This window comes from Podarcis erhardii, assembly GCF_964252035.2.
Source record: "Podarcis erhardii genome assembly, chromosome: 5".
Taxonomy (NCBI): domain Eukaryota; kingdom Metazoa; phylum Chordata; class Lepidosauria; order Squamata; family Lacertidae; genus Podarcis; species Podarcis erhardii.
In genome coordinates, this window is record NC_138509.1 from 44,191,868 (window position 1) to 44,214,388 (window position 22,521).

The window sequence follows — 22,521 nt, forward strand, 5'->3', positions numbered from 1 at the left end:
CACACTGTTGAGTCTCTGCATTGCAAAAAAAAAGGGGGGGAGTAGCAAAAGGTGTTAGTGAGGAAATCCCTGCTTCAAATCTCACCTCAATCACAAACTCCTGAGGTAGCTTTAGGGCTTAGGCAACCCATTAGTTCTAATGCCTTCCCCACCATCTGCAATATGGAGTGGATAATAATATTGGGGTTGTTGTATGAATAATGCATTGGGACAAAATAGGTGTATGCTTTTATTTCAATTTATGTTTATAGCCCTCTATTATGTCTTTGAGGAGACCTTTTCTATTAAGGACATGCTGCTTCCATACTGACCATACTTTACCTCTATGACAGTTCTCAAAAACAATTCTTTGGGTGTGTAGGAGCAAATAATTAAAAGAACGAAAAGCTAAGAGAAACAATTTCAAATGTACAATCATTCTCTCTTTGAAGTTATATTAAAATATATATGCAGTACATAAAACTTTCAGACAAGAAGCTTAAGGTTGACAGAGTTACTCATTAAAATTGTGTCCACACAATAAATGTGATTACTGGATAAACAAAAGGAATCTGGATAGGTGAAGGTCATGCTTTTGTCTTCTGAAATAAATCCTTCATAAAAAGGTATTGGGTTGCAGATGAACAGAGCAATGTATTCTAAAGTGGCTATAAGAATTTTATTTATGGAACTGAAGGCTCTATTGAAAACTGAATAAATGATGAACTCATTGGTGAAGACATTCTCCAATTAACAGGCAGCAGCTGTTTGTCTTTCTATTTTAGGGACCAATTGATTAAAATTGCACGCCTCATTTAAACAGGACTTTCTTGTATTTTACCTGAGGAAAAAAAGAAGCAGCAGCACACCCTTTTTCAAAGTACTTGCATTCTGATTTATGAAGGCTTTTTCCAGCTGAATGCAAATGCCAAACCAAAAGAGACATTTTGTTTTAATGTGCATATTCCTAACATGCACATTAAAACAACGAAGCTATGAAATATGAATATGAATGGATTTGGATATTTACATATAATAAAGCTATGCATTGTATAGGAAAATCCTGGTTTTACAATTCAGATTGTTATCCAAATCCATTATGCTATTTAGAAAGCAAACATTATGTGAAGTGCAATATTAAAATGAACTATGAACATGCCAAACACATAACATATTTTTAGATAATGACGGGCAGAATTCTTTCCAATGCTTTCTTTTCCTGAGGAAAATTTTCCATTTCATAAATGCATTAGTAACAACAAATGGATGCCAATTGCTGATACAATATTTGGCAAGCTTTGTACATTCAAAGTGTTTTGCTTTGTTAACTGAATGTAAGTAAAATAAGCATGCTCAATTAGATCACTCTCTAGGTATCAGAATTTTTTCCAATGCAAACTGAAATGTTTACCCTAATTTGCATAGGATTATTTCCCAGATCCCCCCCCCGCCCCGAAAACTCACACCGTTTTCAGAACAAGGTTTCAATTCAGGAATGGCGGCCTTTGGACAAATGTGAGCATGTTATATTAAGATGCTAACGTCTAATGGCTTCTGGTAGTTACATAGGAAGCTATGGCAAAGGGATTCAGCCATACTTTCACTAAAATGTTCTAGGCATCTCACCATGGGCTAGAGCACAATGGTGAATCAGTTGCAAGCTTTTGGCTGTGAACCTATTTGATACAATACAGAAGTCTATTAATTTCAACAGGATAATTTACTCCCAACTCAGGGAGTGTGGAGAGGTGCGTGGATTTCTTGGGGACTGGAATATACAACACTCCATTCTTAACTCCCAGGACAAGCAGTTCTGCTGCCAAGAAGCACGCTTCTTACTAGATATGTATCTTCAAAAGGACACAAAGTGGTACATGTTGTTCCTAATGGCTGGATTTTAGCTAGCCACCCAGATGTAGTGATTCATTGTGGGATCACCACAGAGAATATTTTTGCAGATCAAATTCCTAAATAATCAATACTGTCTGGATGCCAAGCTTAGTTCATTAAAGAACATGGAGACTTTATGAAATTGATGAGGTTTCTTTTCCTGTTTTTTAATTTGGGCAGCCAAGGACTGAATAGCGAGAAGACAACATCAAAAAAGCAAGCAAACATTTTAAGATAAGGGGTTTTTCCCCACTTTAGATAACAGTGAGAAATAGCAAATGCAAAAGGTCTAAAATGTATCCCAAATAAGATACTGCATAAAAATGCTTAATTGAGAGCAGTGCTGTATGTTAAATTTACTTAATAAACTTCTGCTTTCCATTTAATAGCTATTTTCATTGGGTAGAAATCAAATTTATATTGTGCATACTTAGAATTAACAATGAATTGCCAACTTACTCGTTGTTGTTACACAAACAGGTGTACTGTAAGCAGACTCCCCTGAAGGATCTGTCACTTTAAGTCGAAATCTGTAGGTTGTTCTAGGTTCAAGACCTTCCACCACATGCTGTTGAGCATAGCCCCTAAAACAGAGTAATGTTATTCCCCCCCCCAAAAAATTTTTTTTAATCATTTTCAAATGTTTTGTTTATACAAGACTAACTCTAAAAATAAAGTTAAAAATACAAATGGTACTAAAAACCAACTACCGAACACCTGTTACTGTGAATGTATGAAGGTCACTGGGGGAAAAACCCATCCACTTAGATGGGAAATATGTGCCAAAATTGTTCTTTTTAAATACACATTATTGTTGTGTCACTGTGAATCCATCTGCAAATTCATTTGCCCTAACTACACATACAAATCCAAAGTTTTCTCAAGCCTACATGAATACCTAAGCTGTACATACTTTAAAACCCAAAAGGAAAGAAAGGGTGATAGCCAATATCTGTCATACTCAGAGTAGACTCTGTGAAATCTACCATTTCAATTGGTCTACTCTGAGTATGACTTATGCTGGATATCACCCAAGGACTTCAGGTCTTCAAAAACAAGAACATCTACATAAATGTCATCAAATATATACTCCCAGCACATTTTTCAAGGGCAAAAGTTCAGGTTTGAATATTTTAATTTAATGTCTTCATATAATATTTGGAATACCAAAAAATGTCTACCAGAATTACCATTACTTTGCCATGTGCTACTGCTTTAACTAAAAAGCAAAAATCCTTCTAAGCTGTCTGACATTGTAAAGAGATTGTTTCCTAGAACGCTCAGAATGCTTTAAATTTTAAAGTACTGTTTATAGTATAAGATATGTAGCTTGACATATGATGAAATAGGTAGTATTCAAACAGTCTAATTCTGCCACCTAGTGACAAACTCCACATAGAAATTTTCTGATGACAACAGAACGTATGATGTCTCAGAGCAAACCTCAGAGCAGTCAGGGGACCACTGGTAACTTATGTAGCACTGCAGTCAATTTATTTATTTTACTTTTACAACACATAAACCACCTCTCCAAATGCTCAATGTAACTGATAATAAAACTATTTTTTTGTTGAAAATCAAGAGGAAGATCAATTTTATCATTTAATGTACTGACTTTTTCAACAATTAAGAAAACTTTTTACAATTAAATCATAAAGTTAGAAGAAAAGAAACAAAACAGTGAAGGAGTTATGCTTTAGCCATAAAAAGCAACAAGAGAACTACTGGGTGAAGAAGGGTCATGTGGTCCACACTTGGGATCCAACAGCAACAAGTCAGACCCATCAATGAATTGATTCCATGTTTATAGAACCTTCCCCTTTCAAGTCATTTGAGTGGTACTTGCTCCACTGAGATGTACAGATTTAGGGGAAGAGTCTGCAATGCATGGAAGTATTGATATACTCTTGTTACACCTACAACCACAAAGACCATTTTCAGAACCACTGATTTATGTTAAGTATGTCAGCCTTGTTATCCAAGCTTTCAAATTATTTTGTAGGGGGGCAGCACAACTTCACTTACGTATAAATTAGACCATATTTATGCAACTTTGTGTCCTCTTCTTCAACTGAAAATTTTAACCATTGTTCCTGAGGACCTTTTCGTTGTTCTTCCAAGTCCCAACTAAGGTGAATATTGTGGTGGCTCACATGGCGTACAACTACAACTGGAGGGCGTGGTTTTGAGATGGAATGTCTTCCTACAAATGAATTACATCATTTCACATGTCTGATACTTATCTTGATTCAAACAGGAATATGGCTAGGACTGCATAAGAACTGTAGGACAATCACTGTGTTATTTGTTCTTTTGTACCTTCCCCCACTTTGCAGCAATACAATAAACAGAACTGTAAAACAATTTTGCATTGTATCTATGGACTTCAGCTGCTGTGACAAAAGTTTGCACAGCCTAAGCATTTATTTGTTTTTGTGGAATATTTATATCTTTCCTTTTGATCACAAAATATCCACAAGATAGTTGAGAATAAGTAAGCAATAACCTCCAAGAAATAAAATTATAACAGGTGACAGTAAGTCCACATAGCAAATACAAAACAGCAGCAACATGCAACTTAATTTTAAAATAACTGTTATGTATTGAAGTTCTCACCCTGGGCCAGCAGGGGGATACTGTAGATAGTTATGCAAATGAAGGATCGAAAGTGACGTTCAGTGATTGGATAGTTTTAGAAAATGACAACAGTTACATTGTTCTGGAGCTCTATATAAGCAGGCTGACTGAGCTCCTCAGTTCAGTTCTGTTCCAGCTTACAAATAAAGAGCTGCTTGGAAGAATCGCTGTGTCTTCTGATATGTTCGCCCACAACTTAACAATAACTTTCTCATAAATGGCTTTTAAACAGGATAGTTTTAACTTGGAATCTGTATGCCATCAAAAAAGCAGCAAGGTGCATCTCCCCAGGGAGAGAATTCTAAAGTCTCAGCACCACTACCAAGAAGGCCCCATCCTGCAAAACCACCCTTTGTGTCACACACAAGGAACAATGACTTTTTTCCAGAAAATACTATTTGTATCTGCAGTTTCACATCTTTTAAACAAGTGTATTAGTTAAGCAACCAATCAAACATGTCTTACATTTTATAATGCAAGTAATCTATAGAAAAATTGGAAAAATACACAGAAGATTAGCGTGGCCCCAGCACAAGGATGACTAACAAATTTCATAAAGCATTCCGTATTTCTGTCAGCCTGACCTTAGTGACCATTTTAGCAAGTACTGTATAGTGGAAATATTACTTTCTCAGTGCTTAAAATTATGTTCCTTTAAAAAAGAAATAATAATTAGTCAATAGACGTAATGTAAACACATTGACTTGGGGGTAGTTTGTCACTAAACACCTATTCTGTTGTAGCCATAAGTGGACCATCACTCAGAATGAAAGCAAAGCAGATACTCTAACTAGAGGCAACAGGCATCCATTATAAAGACATTCAAGTATGTTACTCCTATAGTAAGATTTTGCCCATCTGGTCCATAGTAAATGGGGGGTGGGGGTGGAATGTGGCTATTCATCAAACACTGATATAATTCAGAGCCTAGAAACAACTGGCATTACCTCTAGAGATGTAGCAATAAAAACCGCTAGCACATGTGCAAAGCTAAGCAGGATCTAGTATGGTTTGAAATCAGCTTGGGGACTATGTGTTGAAATTCCTATATTGCCGTGGGTTGGACTAGATGAACACCAGGACCCATTCAAACTCTACAATTACATGATTCTACCATTTTCTCAAACAACTCTGATGCTAACTTGAAGCAATACATCATCTTCTCAATTTAACATTCAATACAGGGAAGGATGCATACTATTAAAACTAGATGATTACAGAAGGATCTTTTTGATGTGCAAAATGTTGTATACTAGGGTATCCAAGTATGCAAGTATGCAATGATGGGTGAAAATCCCTTGAAATCAATAACCCTATGCACACAAACCTCAATCTTCTTTTATTTTTGAGAAAACTAGAAACTTGCCAGTTCCCCTCACCCTTCACTCCAAATATGCTTACTTTTGAGAAGGAGTAGGAGACAGCCAGTGACAGGGAGAGAAAGCTATAAACAGGAAAACCCTTGCCAGCCTGGAAATAACACTCCACAGCATACTTGGGAGCATCATATGCTTTTGGGGGAGCATGGGAATTTAGAACTCCAGAGCAGCCAAGGAAACTAAGATCCCATGTTCCCCATCAGGAAATAATAAGCTGGGGAACTTGTTATTTACTCTCCCCAAAATTCAGTGAAGGAAGCAAAAGAACTTACAAATTCCAATGCCTTGGGCAAAAAAATACAATCCTGAGTGTCAGAATGACCAGTACTGTCTCTAGTGAGCCCTCCCTACCATCAGTTACTCCCCTTTCCAAGAATAACCTTAAAATACTGGCGAAGGGAGCCAGCAGGTAGCAATGATGAATTTCATTACCAGCTGATCCTTGAAACGCCTGGGTCTGGTTTGTAATGGGTTTTGGCTTTCCAAACTAGGTGAGTTCATATTCCAAATTCACACCATCACTAATCCTGTGCTCTGTGCACTTTCCTTTTCTCATAAAGGTATTAGCACATTATAAGACACACTACACTGTGTTCCGTTAAGTTCAGGATAAGGTATATATTGGAATAATTCAGGTAATTCATTCTAAGGTAGCTAAGATTACCTACAATATTATATTACATTTCACTTAATGAAAAGTTATAGGAGTATATGAGTTCTATTTCCAATAAACCAAGTGCTGATCATTCTGCTTGGCACATTTGACAGAGGTCCCATGACAGCTTTGTAGCAGGCAAACATTCACTTCACACAGCTTGTCCTGCCATAGACATTCCAAAGATAACAAAAGCATCTCCAAACGAATTTGTGCCAGTCATACTTGTTCTCCAACAAGACCCTTTGTTGGAGAAAATATCAAAAATATCAAAACCTATATTCTTTACTTCTTGTTTTGGTTAAATGTGGAAATAATTGCTTTATTATATTGTTAGTTTATTAATTGTCTGAAAAGTTTATGCCAAAGTGCAAAATATTTGCATAAAATCTATCACTATGATGCCCAAAAGAGCAGCTGGACTATTTAAAAACACACAAAATATTTGAAACCAAATTAACAGTGGCTTCACCTTCAGCTCAACCAGAAACAGCTTGATTGATATTCATTTCATTGCTATGACCAACATGGAGCTTTATGACATCATAGACAGGAAACAGAAACATTGTGAGTTATGAGGTTGTCCTATTGATTGTCTTGCATTTAGAAAGTTAAATTCAGTGTCAATCCACTAACTAAAACTATGACTTTAAAACATAAAGAACAACCTCATCAGGAAATCATAAGCTTTTATCCTAATTATTTTTGCAGTGAAAGCTGCTACATAATTTTCATACAGTACAGATACTCATATAGCTCAGTGGCATATCCTTAAAATGACAAGAAAGAAAAAAGACAGTGATGGCACAGCTCACTCCACTATCCTTTTATAGTGAACAGGGAAAGATCAGATTCATCTATCTAATTACCAATACTGCCTCTATCACCCAGAAAAAGTTCCAAATTGGTCAACCTTATAATCTCTTGCTACAAAGTCAATTTGGGAGTTTAAATTCTCTGGAGACATCTGAAACTCATGAATAATGAAAAATTAAATAGAATTGATTACATTTTAAAAAATCTGCTTAATTATTGAAACCAATTACTTAAGCAGAATCACTTTGATCGAAAGTCTTCGTTCTCTATACAGTGGTACCTCGGGTTACATACGCTTCAGGTTACATACGCTTCAGGTTACAGACTCCGCTAACCCAGAAATAGTGCTTCAGGTTAAGAACTTTGCTTCAGGATGAGAACAGAAATTGTGCTCTGGCGGCGCGGCAGCAGCAGGAGGCCCCATTAGTGGTGCTTCAGGTTAGTGGTGCTTCAGGTTAAGAACAGGTTCAGGTTAAATACAGACCTCCGGAACGAATTAAGTACTTAACCCGAGGTACCACTGTACAACACTTGCTTTGGGGGAAAGAAAAGTGATGAGGCAAAAACACATGGAATGTCAAAAGTAACAAAACAGCAAGCGTACATCTTCTACATAGCAGCTTCTACAGATGACTTAGATCAGCCCTTGGGAGCCACAGGCCTAAGGACCAAATGTGGCCCTCCAGGCATCTCTATCCAGCCCTTGTAACTCTTCACCAGGCCCCATCCCACACCAACCCTGCTCCACCCACTCCTGACAGGAATGTGTCCTTGATTCCAGCTTGCCTGGGTGGAAAAATGTGCATGTCTGGTAACCTCTGACATTTGTGAGGCAAGAGTCATATCCACTGTTCTGCACAGTTCTGCCTCTGGACTGCCCATTGTTGGCATGTGTCTCTCAGAAGGTTCCTCATGAGGAAAGCACAGGCTGAAAAATATTTCCCATCCCTAGCTTAGATGTGTTCTGTCCCTTCCATTTTCCAATACAGATCAAGTCAGAGAAGGATTTAGGGGAGTGTAACCAGTTTGGCCATACTGGCTGCAGAGCCTTGGGAGTGCCACAACTATGATGTAGAATGGAAGGAGAGGTACAGGGGGGCACTGAATTTTGGCATCACAGAGGGCACTGCTCAGGGCTGCCAACCTGAGTAAAATATTGGGGGGGGGGCAAAGTAAGCCCTGCCCCACATAATCCATCACAAGACACGGCACACCCTCCCCCCATTTTAATGGCAATGCCTATTAACTTTGGGGGACCCGGCCCCCTCAAATATTTTATTGGGGGGGGGCTGAAGGGACCTCAGCACCTTGGAATTGGAAATGATTAATAGGACCCACAAAGGGGAGGAGGGAAGTCCAGGAGATTCTTTGGAATCTTGTCTTTATGTTGTATGTTGGATATGTGATTGTAAAACTTTAATTTGAAAAACCAAATAAATTTAATTTTTTTTTAAAAAAGACTATTTTTGCTTTAAAAAACAAAGCAGAAAAACTATTTTCTGGATGGCAAGGAGGTGGGGTGGATACTCATAGGAAGTGGATGACTTTGAGTAGTGTGCAAAACTGTTCAGTTCAGGTGGCAACAGCAGCACTTTATGGAACTGTTCAGTAAGAGTGCTGAGTAGCTGACAAGATAATTTATACAACTCTATCATATGCACGCATACTTTAAAAAGAAAAACTGGCAGGGACAGTCTGGCTCCTGTCACTACCCTTTTCTAGCAGGAAGTCAATTAGGAATTGTTATAGAAGCCATAATTAGGATGCTTAAATGTATTTATATATGCCAGATTCTGCTTAGTTTTCCTTCTTTGGTTCCTCCTTTTCCCCTAATTTAGAGCTACTTCACATAATATGAAAAAATATGTGTTAGCAACATTTCTTTCCCATTTGAAGACAACCTGCTAAGTGGAGACTTAGCATCTGTATTGGATTCAAATTAATTTAATATAAGTGGTGTTATTCTGATTTATATGTATGCTTTTATATATGCAAATAGTATTGCTGTTTTTATATATGCCATTGTTCTATTACATTGTAAATTACTCTGGGATGTCTCATAGGAAGGAATTCATGAATGAGATAATGAATGATGAGAATGATTCCTATGTGTCCCATGGCATGGTCAATAACATAAACACACACACACACAGTGTATATAAATACCTTAAATAGCAACTTTTTAAAAAAAACATAATATTTGAAGGAGAGATTAGTGAAGGGGCAGATAAGTGATGAATGTAACAGCCTGTTTAGACTACTTCAATGCAGTATACAAGGGGCTTCCATTGAAAGCAGTCCAGAAATTGCAGTTGTTTCAAAATAGAGCCCCAAGATTACTAATTGATACTAGATGTTTTACCAGTTGTATTGGCTCCCAGCCTATTTCCAGGAGCAATTTAAATTGTGGGTTTTAACCTCCTAACTGGCTTAAGATAACCACCTTCTGCCTGCTTAAACCTTAAGATCTTACATTAAGACGCTAACCAGGGTGCACCCGGTAACTGAAGGAAGGCATATGGTTACGATGAAGGTATTTCTAGCATTGGCACCTCAACCTCCTGAGAGTGGCTCATCTGGAACCTTCTTTAGTTTTGCAGCACAAAGTAAAAATCATGTCCTTTACTTCCTCTTTTAAGCAGTTTTGAATTAGGGTTATACCTTTTATGCTGCTTCTATGCAAAAATGTTTTTCACTGTACTTTGGGCTGGATTCAACTAAGTAATTGTGCAAACAGGAGTCAGCACAAATCCCACGAGCACAATGGGCCTTTCATCCCCCTAGTGTGTCCCCTCATAGGTAGAGGTAAAGGTACTCCTGACAGTTAGGTCCAGTCGCGAATGACTCTGGGGTTGAGCGCTCATCTCGCTCTATAGGCTGAGGGAGCCGGCGTTTGTCCACAGACAGCTTCTTGGTCATGTGGCCAGCATGACTAAGCTGCTCCTGGCAAACCAGAGCAGCGCACAGAAATGTCGTTTACCTTCCTGCCAGAGCGGTACCTATTTATCTACTTGCACTTGACATGCTTTTGAACTGCTAGGTGGGCAGGAGCAGGGACCGAGCAACATGAGCTCACCCCGTTGCAGGGATTCAAACCGCCGACCTTCTGATTGGCAAGCCCTAGGCTCAGTGGTTTAGACCACAGTGCCACCCGCGTCTGGTGTCCAATCATGCCCACCCTCAAATCAGCTGGGGGGGGTTGCACATGGAGCAGCACATGGAGAAGAGGGGAGATCTTTCTGTCTGGCAAGCATAAATGGCACTGTTCTGCTGACAGAACAATCACATTAGGTCATTGAATTCCTCTCTGTTTTTGATATTTTGTTGTAAGTCATTTAGGATTTTTTTTATTGATGGACAGTTATATTAATCTAATAAATTATTATATTGTGAACACATCTTTCCTATATTGCGTGTAGTGGCCTGCTAAGTACATACTGTGACAAATAATTACTGTAACCACCCCAAGCCCTTAGGACAGTCATGGTTATAATTCAGGATGATTATTTAATTAACCAATTACAGGATGGAGCACAGATAAAATAGGTTCCTCAAAATAGAATTGTATCGCCTATCATGGACAGTTCAGTTCTGGGGCGGGGGGGGGGGGTTAGATACAGTATAACAGAGATATGTGAGACTGCAGTTCCACAACCATTCATTTTACAGTGGTACCTCGGGTTACAGACACTTCAGGTTACATACGCTTCAGGTTACAGAGTCCAGTAACCCAGAAATAGTACCTTGGGTTAAGAACTTTGCTTCAGGATGAGAACAGAATTCGTGTGGTGGCGGTGCGGTGGCAGCAGGAGGCCCCATTAGCTAAAGTGGTATCTCAGGTTAAGAACAGTTTCAGGTTAAGAACAGACTTCCAGAACAAATTAAGTTCTTAACTCGAGGTACCACTGTACTCCAGTTGCCACAGAAAAAATACTGGAAAGCTCTATATTCCATGTAGGAAGTGGGAAAGCTTTGGCCCTCCAGAATTGTTTAACTACAATTCCCATTCAGCCTTGACTATTGCCATGCTGGCTGGAGCTGATGGGGGATATAGTTCAGCAACATCCAGAGGACTGTTCCACATGCATGTCACACAGGCAGCAGTGGATGGTGTGCTGGGGTTGCACCATTCACCTGACCTCTGTCTGGCTGAGTCACTACAGCAAAATGGAACAGAGGGGTGTGGCAAATGTGTCCATGCTTCTGCTGGCACATTTGCATCACACAACCTTACAACACTTCTCTCTCTCTCTCTCTCTCTCTCTCTCTCTTCTCTCGGTCCTGGTATGCTGCATCAACTCAACAGGAAAGAGGTAATATGAATGGCAGAGCTCTGCCACACTGCTGTATATATGAAAGGTGGATGCATTCAGACTTTCATAAAAAATAAAAAAAACTTCATAGATTACTAAAAATATCCAGGTTTAATTAATTTAAACAACTAATGGCATGCTGGCTTTTAATTATCTATTTTAAAATTTTATTTCATTATGCTAATAAAGTTACTACATAAATAAGTGATCAGATCAGAAGTGATGACTAAATACCTTGGGCACAATTCAGATTTTATTTTATTTTTAAGTTTTATATTCTCTTACAGCATTTCTCATTAAGCCGATAAGGCATATATAATATTTGTCTGACACCAAAGAAATCTAACAGCAGGAAAAGGAACATTTTTTTCTTGGGAGAGCTGCAATAAAACTTGATAACAAGCTTGCTGGCCTTTTCCTCCTCACAGAAGTACATACGCTCTTAACAAGAGACACCTCATTTACTGAACAAACCTTTCCATTAGCAGCAACTACACACACACACACACACACACACACAAATTCTTATGAAGAACAGAACACTTAACTTAAACCTTTCGGTGTAAATGTGATGAGTAGCTTAGGAAGCAAGATCTAAAGGTTCTGACATGAATAAATCTCAATCAAAAACTGACACAGATATTCCATTGTTATGAAAGGCAAGATTCCAACATGAAATACAGGTGCCTATTTTATTTTATGTCTTACTAGAGCTACTGTGCCTTTCCAGTGTTCGTACAACAGTGAAGTAGCCCAATACCCCTATAAGCTGGCGGGTAAAGAACTAGCCACACAGATAGCCACTTTAATTTGCAGTTATCCAACTTTAATTTGTGACGCAAAGAGCATAGTTATGTGTTAATAAGCTGGTAGTTTAAGTGTATTTGCTGCCTCCTGAACAGGGGATTATCAAACCCTGATCAGTGTGCCTCCAACTTCTGAGATGAGGTGGGGGTTGCTTTACATCCTGCCATAAGTGCTAGTCTCTGGGGTGGAAGTTGTGGACCCTACTCAACAGAATGAGCAGAAATTCCCCCAAATATAAAAGCTTTGGCCGACTACATTTTGAAGTAGGTGAATGAATACACATTAACATCTGAAGAACCTCTCCCCAGTAAGACCTGAGCAAATGTGTATATGTTTGCAGCCTTAATGAGGGAAACCCCACTGTTGAAAAGCCTTATGAGGCTTTGCCCTCGGGTGGGAAAAATATTGCACCCGGGAAAGGGAAGTGGGAGTCAACAGACACTCAAGGAATAGTTTTGGAGAAAAGGCTTTTATTTCTACCATCCATGAACTGGTAGAAGGAGCAAGTGTGATAAGTCACAAAAAGCATGCACGAGTTCACAATCATGTGCACAAACATATATACCCCTTTCTAGATCCCTCCTCCTTTCTCCTCCCTCAGGAGTCCTGCCCCATGTTGAGGTTCCTGAGCATGTACAGAAAGCTGTCTTGGAACTATTGTGGACTCTTGGCACCCTTCCCAGGAAAGGGGTTTCAGAGTGTTCAGATATGTTTCAATCTCTTGTTCTGGCATGGTTCCCGGACAGAAAGCAAGTTGCAGTGTGGTTCTTTAGCAAGGCCAGAAGGCATGAGAAAGGCCTGAGAAACAATGGACTGTTCTCTACCTTTGTTACAGCAGAGCGGAATGTTTCTGATGCTTAGCTGCTGAGAAAATGATTTTGAAAAGCTTTGAGAAGCTTTGAGCCTGCTTTGGTGGGGGGTGACTTCGGGCCTAGGTGAGGTCACCTGTCCTCACCTTCCTTCAGAACGACTGAACAAATCATACAAAAATAAAATATTTCTCAAAGCAAAATATTCCTTTAAATTAACGTTTGTTGGGGTTTTGTCCAGGCTCTAGACACCAATCACAATTTCATGAAAACACCTCCAGTTTGGATAAGTTTGCAAAGGGTGGGTCTTAACTGTGGTCCACTGAGGTTCGGAAGGACTGCTCCTTCACAGAGTCTTATCAACATCACTACCCCATTCCTCTGGTTTATGAAAAACCAAACACAGTGGTACCTCAGGTTAAGTACTTAATTCGTTCCGGAGGTCCGTTCTTAACCTGAAACTGTTCTTAACCTGAAGCACCACTTTAGCTAATGGAGCCTCCTGCTGCTGCTGCGCCACCGGAGCACAATTTCTGTTCTCATCCTGAAGCAAAGTTCTTAACCCGAGGTACTATTTCTGACTTAGCGGAGTCTGTAACCTGAAGCGTATATAACCCGAGGTACCACAGTAAATAGAAATAACCAGTGACTGAATTTGGGGTGATGCGGAATGTACCCAGTTAAATTTTGCTTGCTCTGATATGGTGTTGATAAGCTTTCATCATGCCTAGCGTCTAAAACAAATAGAATGTCCCCCATTCACTACTGGCCTTGACCCTGCCCACTACGTGTATGAAACTTTATATGAAAAAGGTTTTCCCACCTCTGGTCTAAACTATCACTACTTTGGGATCAAGGACTTTTTTTATTTCCCCTTGCCCCTATTGTGTGAGGTTTAGTTTACTTGTATGAAAAGTTCTTTTTGCTGATGGAGGCAGTAAATCCAGCAAATGAAGGCTATATTTGTTCAGAAATTAGTCAATGGGTTTTAAATGCACATTCTGAATGTTGATAAATTAAGCTTGTTTTCCTGAATGATGCAACTGACTATTTCTGCTAGTGATCCTTCAAGGTATCATTGTTTCCTAATGAAGTCTTGTGTCTCTCATGAACAACTGATAAATACAGTAAAACTGTGTTGCAGCTTAAATAACAGGATGAAATCTAGTGGTTTACAATATAATGTTGATACGATTTCCTACCAGCTATGGAAAAATCTTTCCAGGTTTTCTCTAGTGCCTGACCTACAGAATTTCACAGCACTATTCCCATTCAGTCCTTGCTGTGCAAAATCATGCTACCCATTCCTCACAGTCGCCATGTTCCTACTTTGCAGCATTTTCTTCCATCGATACCTCCTATTCCAAGCAACATACACATTCTGCTCTCTGAGGCTCACACTCCTAATCTTCATTGATTCGACATCATCCTTGCTGCTCCTATTCTTACTCCTACAGCTCACAACCCCAGGCTTCCCTCCTTTTTATGGATTCCAATTTTCTATTACCTAAAAAAAAAAAAAAAAAGCCCCTTTCCCTACAAACACAGAAACTATCTTACAGGTATCCCATTTCAGACATGCAACTAGTGTATCCCTTAAAGGCAGTAGGCGTGTGTGTGGTAATTTGGCAACTACTAAAGTAAGGGCACCCAAGACTCCAACTAACTCCCATAGGCTTATCAACCCAGAGATGGCTTGCCACCTCCTCCCTGCGCTTTTAACAGCTATAGTGGCATATCCAACTCCCAAGAGACTGCGATCTACTCCCAGTATTAAAAAAAAACTACTGGCAGTGATCTACCATTGTCACTGGAGGTAGGAGGAGCCTGCGTGGGGTGGGTGGATTGCCCAGAGTTGTTTAGCTGTTTTTGGGGAGGACTGCACAGAGTTTTTTAGTTTCCTCCCCCCCCCCCCGTAACTTTTTGTGCACGATGAGGATCCCGCAATTTACCAGGATCAGCTGGGGATCTACCAACAGGCAGAAACCCAACAAGTTAAGCTTCCCTTTTCACTGAATCTCCATATGCTGAGAAAAATTTGGATCCTTGACTTTTTCTGCAGGTATTGCTAGTGAGGGGAACCTTACCAAAAAAAGCAACCACCACCCTATTCTACCTCCTCCCCGTGGGGTCATATCCTACGGCAAGTGCTCCGTTTAAGGAGGCGGCCTCGGAGCCAAGCGGTAATGAAAAACCAGGAGACACGGTTCATGTCGGGGGGGAATGCACTCTGTGCATGCTCAGGTGCATTTTTTGATTTTTAATACAGTATTATTTCAAACGCTGTTGAGTCATGGCTGAAAGAAATGTCTCCCTCCTCACCCCCCGCCCTCTCCGTCTTCGACGAGGTCCTCTCACCCCTCTTCCCTTCCTTCTCAGCCTTCCCGTCCGCTCCGCTACTTTTCTCCTCACCTCCGCCGGCCTCCATGAGCAGCGGCCGGTTGAGATTCCTCCCGCCGGCTGGGCCGCGCCCAGAGTCCCGTTGCCATAGCAACGCCAACGGCCTGGCCCGGAGACCAAACTAGGCCTTGGGATCCCCCAAAGTCGAAACCAAGGGCAGAGAGAGAGAGAGAGAGAGACTCCAACTAACTCCCATAGGCTTATCAACCCAGAGATGGCTTGCCACCTCCTCCCTGCGCTTTTAAAAGCTATAGTGGCATATCCAACTCCCAAGAGACTGCGATCTACTCCCAGTATTAAAAAAAAAACTACTGGCAGTGATCTACCATTGTCACTGTGAAGGGGTACAGTTAGGGTTACCCCAGAAAGCCCTAAAAAAACCTGTTTGTGAATTCCCCCCCAGCCAGGCCTTGGCGTACGCATTTTAAAAACTGCATTTTCCTCTAAGACAAAAAGCATGAGCTAAGCAGTCCTCTGTAACAAAAACGCTGTAACAAACCCATAGCTGAGAACAGTAAAAGCTTTCGCTTCCCAGATCCCAGATAACCTTGTCCTGGTACATTGATTTGCAACATACTTCCGGAAACAGGGCCAGAGACCGAAAAGCAACATTTCTATGTAAGAATCTGTGAAGGGGGAGAGGGAAAAAGGGGTTTGAAAAAAGGATAAAACCTGCTTGTAAAATGTTTTCGGTGCGGCCTGTCTTTTGTGAACTGAATCACACAGGTGCCTTCTGCCCCCCCCCCCCGATGGCAGAATAAAACGCTCTTTCTCTGGATTAACCCCTTGGTGTTGTTTGACTCCTTTTGTCTCTGCTCGGGTGCAACAATTATTCCTACCCATGGATTAAAAAGGCTACATATTTCTGGTGCATTGGCCAGGAATAAGCACGTTCCCCGAGATCGAGGGACAAAAAGGTCCAGGGCGTCACTGCAAGGCGAGCAGCTCAGGATCCTGGGTCAACAGTTCCAGCGCGCATCCTGCCAACTTCGTGGGAGGGACTGGCCACCCGTTCCTGAGCGGACACGCGACAAGTGACGGAGAGAAAGAGCAACGGCCGTGCAGAAAGAAGGTACCTCGAGGAACAAGGTAAGCTCCACAGGGTATAGGTGGGAGCAAGCTCCACAGGGATAGGTGCGAGCAAAAAGTGAGCCTGATCAGCTCCGCCAGCAGGGTAGAAAAAGTGCCACTGGTTTTGGTGTCGCCCAGAAAAAGCAGTAAAGGGTGCTGCTGGGCCCCGGTCGAAGTCTAAGCGCTGCCGGTTATGGTTGGTTGTTGGTTTTGTGCCCAGAAAAAGTAGTAAAAAAGCTACTCTTGGGCCCCGGTCGAAGTTGTGAAGCACTGCCGGATGTGGTTTTGGTTTTGTGGTAAAAAAGGGGATTGGGGGAGGTGCATGGGTTTTTCTGAATGTGCGTGTGGGGACACTCCAGTGAATGTTTTGAGTGTGTGGGACGTTGAAAGCAACGTCTGGCCTGTGACTGAGTGAAAAAATAACTTTAGGAGGGCTGAGTGTCCCAGTGTCCCCAGGATCCCAGAGTCATGGGAAATAAAAGCAGTAAAACAATTCTTGAGACACCACTACAGAGCTTTCTGGAAAACTGGAAAAGTGCCACGAAAGCAGAAGAGTGGGGATGTAAACTCAAAAAAGCAGACTCCAACATTTATGTGAAATTGACTGGCCTTCGTATTTACCAGAATGGCCTCCTGGAGGATCTTTTGATCCAAACTTGGTCAACATTTTATGGAGTAACGTTTTCAAGGCCCACACAGATCAGATTCCCTATATTTCTATCTGGAAAGCCAATGTGGATCAAAATCCCTCATGGCTTCGGAAAAATAGAATTGTGACTGCCCAAGTCAAACTGTGTTCAGTACAATTACAAGTTAAAAAACCACCAGTTTTGCCAGTCCTAGAAGAGGAGATAATTACCACCACCACCACCATATGCAGCAACTGCGCAAAGGCAACCAAATCTGGGAGCAAATAGGGCTGCTTCTCCGCCCAATGCCCAGACTGAGGACCCAAATGAGAAGATTCCCCCCTCTGCCCCTCCCCTACCCCCTTTTGATGCAAGCAAGGAAGGTGAAGAGAAAGGTGATGATGATTATGATGATGAGGACTTCAGAAAAACTCTAGATAAAGAGATAAGATGGACTAGTAAGGAGTTTGACAGAGTGTTTCAGTATGTAGAACCGTTTAAAACAGAACTGGATGTGGCCCCCTGGGTTCTAGAAGCAGCCCGGTGCCAGGATGAGAATTGGAGAAAAAAGCAAAAGGTTTTGAGAACAGCGTGGGACAGGGCAACAAAACATGTAGAGACACTCACTTAAATCTAAGGCTTTGTCCAAACCCACTGTGGTGGCCCCTCTCAGGCAAGTGTATGATCCTTTGGAACAGCCAAATGATCAGGGCGTTAGACCACCAAGGACCTTTACCATTCAACATGTCCCTTTTACAACCTCCGATATTTGCAATTGGAAAAATCAAAATCCTTCTTTTGAGGAAAATCCTGCAAAAATAATTAGACTTTTTTGAAGGTGTGTTCAAAACCTATATGCCTACTTATGATGATGTAAGTCAGCTTTTGGATACAATTCTGACCACTGAGGAGGTCCGCAAGGTAAATGCCTGTGCCAGGGAACAGCTCAAGGCAGCAAATAATACTGACGCTGCAATTGAGGTCTCTTACCCCAGGCGGACCCCCCCTTGGGATTACAATACTACGGAGGGAAGGGCGGCCTTACAGACTTATCACAGAAATGTTTTAGAAGGCATGAGATGGGCAGCGAAAAGGCTTACAAATATGGGGAAATTATCTGAGATTTTTCAGCTGCCCAATGAGCCTCCAGGAGTATTTTTGGAGAGATTAAAAGAGGCATTCCGCAAGTACACCCCCATAGACCCTGATGATGATGCCCAAGAGGTGATTGTAAAAACTACCTTTGTGATGCAAGCAGCTTCTGACATAAGACGTAAAATTCAAAAAAAATGAGAATTTCATGGGAAATCAACTTGAATGGATGTTAATCCTTGCACAGACCACTTATAATCAGAGGGGTGAAGAAACAGAAAAGCAGAGAGAAATACCAGACCAAAACATTAACCTGAAGAAGTGACTTTCTTAAAAAGCAAGTGAATGCTTTCTGTGAACTTTGTCAAGTTTTTCTTTTTAAAGGTGCAATTTTACTCTGAAAAAGGAGCCGCAGCATAACATAGGAATTTGAAACTTTGCCAGAAGCAAGGAGCGCATTGTTCTTTCTACAGACACTGGCAAATGAACTGAAATTTGCAACATGGCTTAAAGCTCTGAAACTTAGAGCAGACAAATGAGACTTTTAAAAAATCTCACCTGGCAAAAAAAACTTAACCCAAGGAACAGAACTGTTAACCCCTTGCGAAGTTTCTTGCCATGCTATCCCCTTTGAGAACTATACCTATGTGCAAAATGTTACCTATCAATGCGCAGTTGCTGCCGTGTCTGTTTTTCTCTTCTCTTGACAGGTAAACCGGCCAGAGACTGTCCTGTTATATACAGCTGTTAAGGACGCCGGCATCTGTGACACCTGATCTACACCGGCCCCTTCGACTCACCCCAGACATCGCTCCAGCATTGTTGGAAGGGACCCAAGATGCCCAATGCCCACCAGACGAAGTGACGCCTGTGAGATGACCACCCTGCCTTCCTGCATCACGCTAACGCTTGGCACGGCTCCAGAATCCAGCATGGATTGAAAGAGGACATTTTCACATTTTCTTTTCTTTCCTTTTGCATAACTGAATTTTATTGAAGGTACCTGGGCCTGGTTTGCTTTACTCAGCCCCTGCACAGGAGGGTGTCTAGTGGGTCTTTTCTTTCAGTGTAATTACACCCCAGCCCACTCTCTAGTACTTACCTAAGCCCCTCCCTGTGCATACAATGGCTCAAATACGACTGTGGGTCTCCATGCTGGTATTTCTGCTGCCTTTGACCTTTGAAATGCCAATACCACTCACAGTGACCAGACAACTGCTGCAATCATGGGGGGCCCACCACACATATAAGTGGATTCAGATTGCTGAGATGGTTGCATTCTCTGCAAATCGGACCAATTGTGCCGTTTGCACTCTGGCCCCTGTAGATGCAATGGGAGGAATGCCACTCCTCCCTGTGCCTTGGAATGAATCCTTGGTTACAACTCCACTTGTTGCCTTCCAGCCTCTGGGCAACCATGGAATCATTCCGTCCCTTTCCAGGTTCACAGGATCACTGGCTGCCTTTGTGTCAACAAATCAAGTGATGCTCAGACCTATGTGGGCACTGCCCACTGTGATCGTACCTTCCCAGCCCCAACTAACATGCCTGAGTCCGAGACAGGAACCTTTTCTGGTTCCAATTTGACTGCATGCCTTGCCCGCTTGCTGAGAGGCACCATATCTGCCCATGGTCAGGACGTTTACTGGGTGTGTGGCAGGAAGGCCTATCATGCCCTCCCAAGAGGATGGTATGGGGTCTGTTTTCCAGCCTACTTAATACCCCCCATGTGGATTCCTGACCAGATTGCCTCTGCACCCCCTAGAAGGAGGCGTTTGGCTGACCTGGCAACACTTGCAGGTGACAGCTCCCAGAATTGGGGCAAAAATCAGTGGCCTCCGGAAAGGATACTGGCCCATTATGCTCCAGCCTCATGGAATCGGGGAGAGAAAATCTCTGGGGCAAGGGGGCCGATCTATAACTTGAACCGCATAATCAGACTCCAGGCAGTGGTAGAGATTGTTGCTAACACAACAGCCACGGCCCTTAGGCTAATTGCCACGCAATTGGATGAGACACGCAATGCGTTTCTCTCAGTCCGATTAGCGTTGGACTTTCTCCTGGCGCAACATGGCGGCTTTTGTGCAGCGTTAAATCTCACGGGTGGGGCCTGTTGCTTTAACATCTCTGATCATGGTGAGGCCATTCGCAATTTGGCAGCGGGACTTGAAACAGTGGCCCATATTCCTACCCAAACCTGGGAGGGCTGGGACATGTCATGGCTTGACTGGTTGCCAAACCTAGGATGGGCAAAAGGCCTGTTTTTGCTGCTGCTTGGCCCACTTTTCATTTTGCTAATTTTTTGCTTTTCTGTACCTTGCTTGCTGCAATGCTTGCATACAATGACACGCAATGTGATTTCTCGCATGCTTCGCCCCCAGATTATAGCTCTGACCTGAGAATATCAGCCTGTGCCTTCCTGGGACGAGCCTTTTTTGAGAAAAAGGCTGTCCAAATTTGAGAGGTATGGAATGAAGAGGTACAGTTAGGGTTACTCCAGAAAGCCCTAAAAAAACCTGTTTGTGAATTCCCCCCCAGCCAGGCCTTGGCGTACGCATTTTAAAAACTGCATTTTCCTCTAAGACAAAAAGCACGAGCTAAGCAGTCCTCTGTAACAAAAACGCTGTAACAAACCCATAGCTGAGAACAGTAAAAGCTTTCGCTTCCCAGATCCCAGATAACCTTGGCCTGGTACATTGATTTGCAACATACTTCCGGAAACAGGGCCAGAGACCGAAAAGCAACATTTCTATGTAAGAATCTGTGAAGGGGGAGAGGAAAAAAGGGGTTTGAAAAAAGGATAAAACCTGCTTGTAAAATGTTTTCGGTGCGGCCTGTCTTTTGTGAACTGAATCACACAGGTGCCTTCTGCCCCCCCGGATGGCAGAATAAAATGCTCTTTCTCTGGATTAACCCCTTGGTGTTGTTTGACTCCTTTTGTCTCTGCTCGGGTACAACAATTATTCCTACCCATGGATTAAAAAGGCTACAACTGGAGGCAGGAGGAGCCTGCGTGGGGTGGGTGGATTGCCCAGAGTTGTTTAGCTGTTTTTGGGGAGGACTGCACAGAGTTTTTTAGTTTCCTCCCCCCCCCCGTAACTTTTTGTGCACGATGAGGATCCCGCAATTTACCAGGATCAGCTGGGGATCTACCAACAGGCAGAAACCCAACAAGTTAAGCTTCCCTTTTCACTGAATCTCCATATGCTGAGAAAAATCTGGATCCTTGACTTTTTCTGCAGGTATTGCTAGTGAGGGGAACCTTACCAAAAAAAAACAACCACCACCCTATTCTACCTCCTCCCCGTGGGGTCAAATCCTACGGCAAGTGCTCCGTTTAAGGAGGCGGCCTCGGAGCCAAGCGGTAATGAAAAACCAGGAGACATGGTTCATGTCTGGGGGGGGGGAATGCACTCTGTGCATGCTCAGGTGCATTTTTTGATTTTTAATACAGTATTATTTCAAACGCTGTTGAGTCGTGGCTGAAAGAAATGTCTCCCTCCTCATCCCTCACCCCCCGCCCTCTCCGTCTTCGACGAGGTCCTCTCACCCCTCTTCCCTTCCTTCTCAGCCTTCCCGTCCGCTCCGCTACTTTTCTCCTCACCTCCGCCGGCCTCCATGAGCAGCGGCCGGTTGAGATTCCTCCAGCCGGCTGGGCCGCGCCCAGAGTCCCGTTGCCATAGCAACGCCAACAGCCTGGCCCGGAGACCAAACTAGGCCTTGGGATCCCCCAAAGTCGAAACCAAGGGCAGAGAGAGAGAGAGAGAGAGAGACTCCAACTAACTCCCATAGGCTTATCAACCCAGAGATGGCTTGCCACCTCCTCCCTGCGCTTTTAACAGCTATAGTGGCATATCCAACTCCCAAGAGACTGCGATCTACTCCCAGTATTAAAAAAAAACTACTGGCAGTGATCTACCATTGTCACTGGAGGCAGGAGGAGCCTGCGTGGGGTGGGTGGATTGCCCAGAGTTGTTTAGCTGTTTTGGGGGAGGACTGCACAGAGTTTTTTAGTTTCCTCCCCCCCCCCCCCCGTAACTTTTT

General features: G+C 42.3%; 1 protein-coding gene and 1 long non-coding RNA gene across 5 annotated transcripts in view; one reads left to right on the forward strand and one right to left on the reverse strand.

Annotated features, from left to right (window-relative positions):
- Positions 1 to 15,813, reverse strand: part of FANK1 (fibronectin type III and ankyrin repeat domains 1) — a 32,638-nt gene extending 16,825 nt beyond the window's left edge. For 2 of the 4 annotated variants that reach the window (XR_014156906.1, XM_081863321.1), the window contains exons 1-3: positions 15,644 to 15,771; positions 3,895 to 4,072; positions 2,329 to 2,453 (exon numbers count right to left, since the gene is read on the reverse strand). Coding sequence is in view for 3 of the 4 variants with exons in the window: in XM_081863321.1 (XP_081719447.1) it covers positions 2,329 to 2,453; positions 3,895 to 4,072; positions 15,644 to 15,713 (373 nt within the window). In the remaining variant the exon portion in view is untranslated. Of the gene's footprint in view, positions 1 to 2,328; positions 2,454 to 3,894; positions 4,073 to 15,643 lie in introns of all 4 variants that reach the window. The other 2 variants (XM_081863322.1, XM_081863323.1) reach the window with 2 other exon arrangements.
- A 214-nt stretch (positions 15,814 to 16,027) lies between these two features.
- Positions 16,028 to 20,913, forward strand: LOC309341853. Its single transcript, XR_014156593.1, has 2 exons — positions 16,028 to 16,968; positions 17,062 to 20,913. It is a non-coding gene; the product is annotated as an uncharacterized lncRNA (long non-coding RNA).
- The last annotated feature ends 1,608 nt before the right edge of the window (positions 20,914 to 22,521 follow it).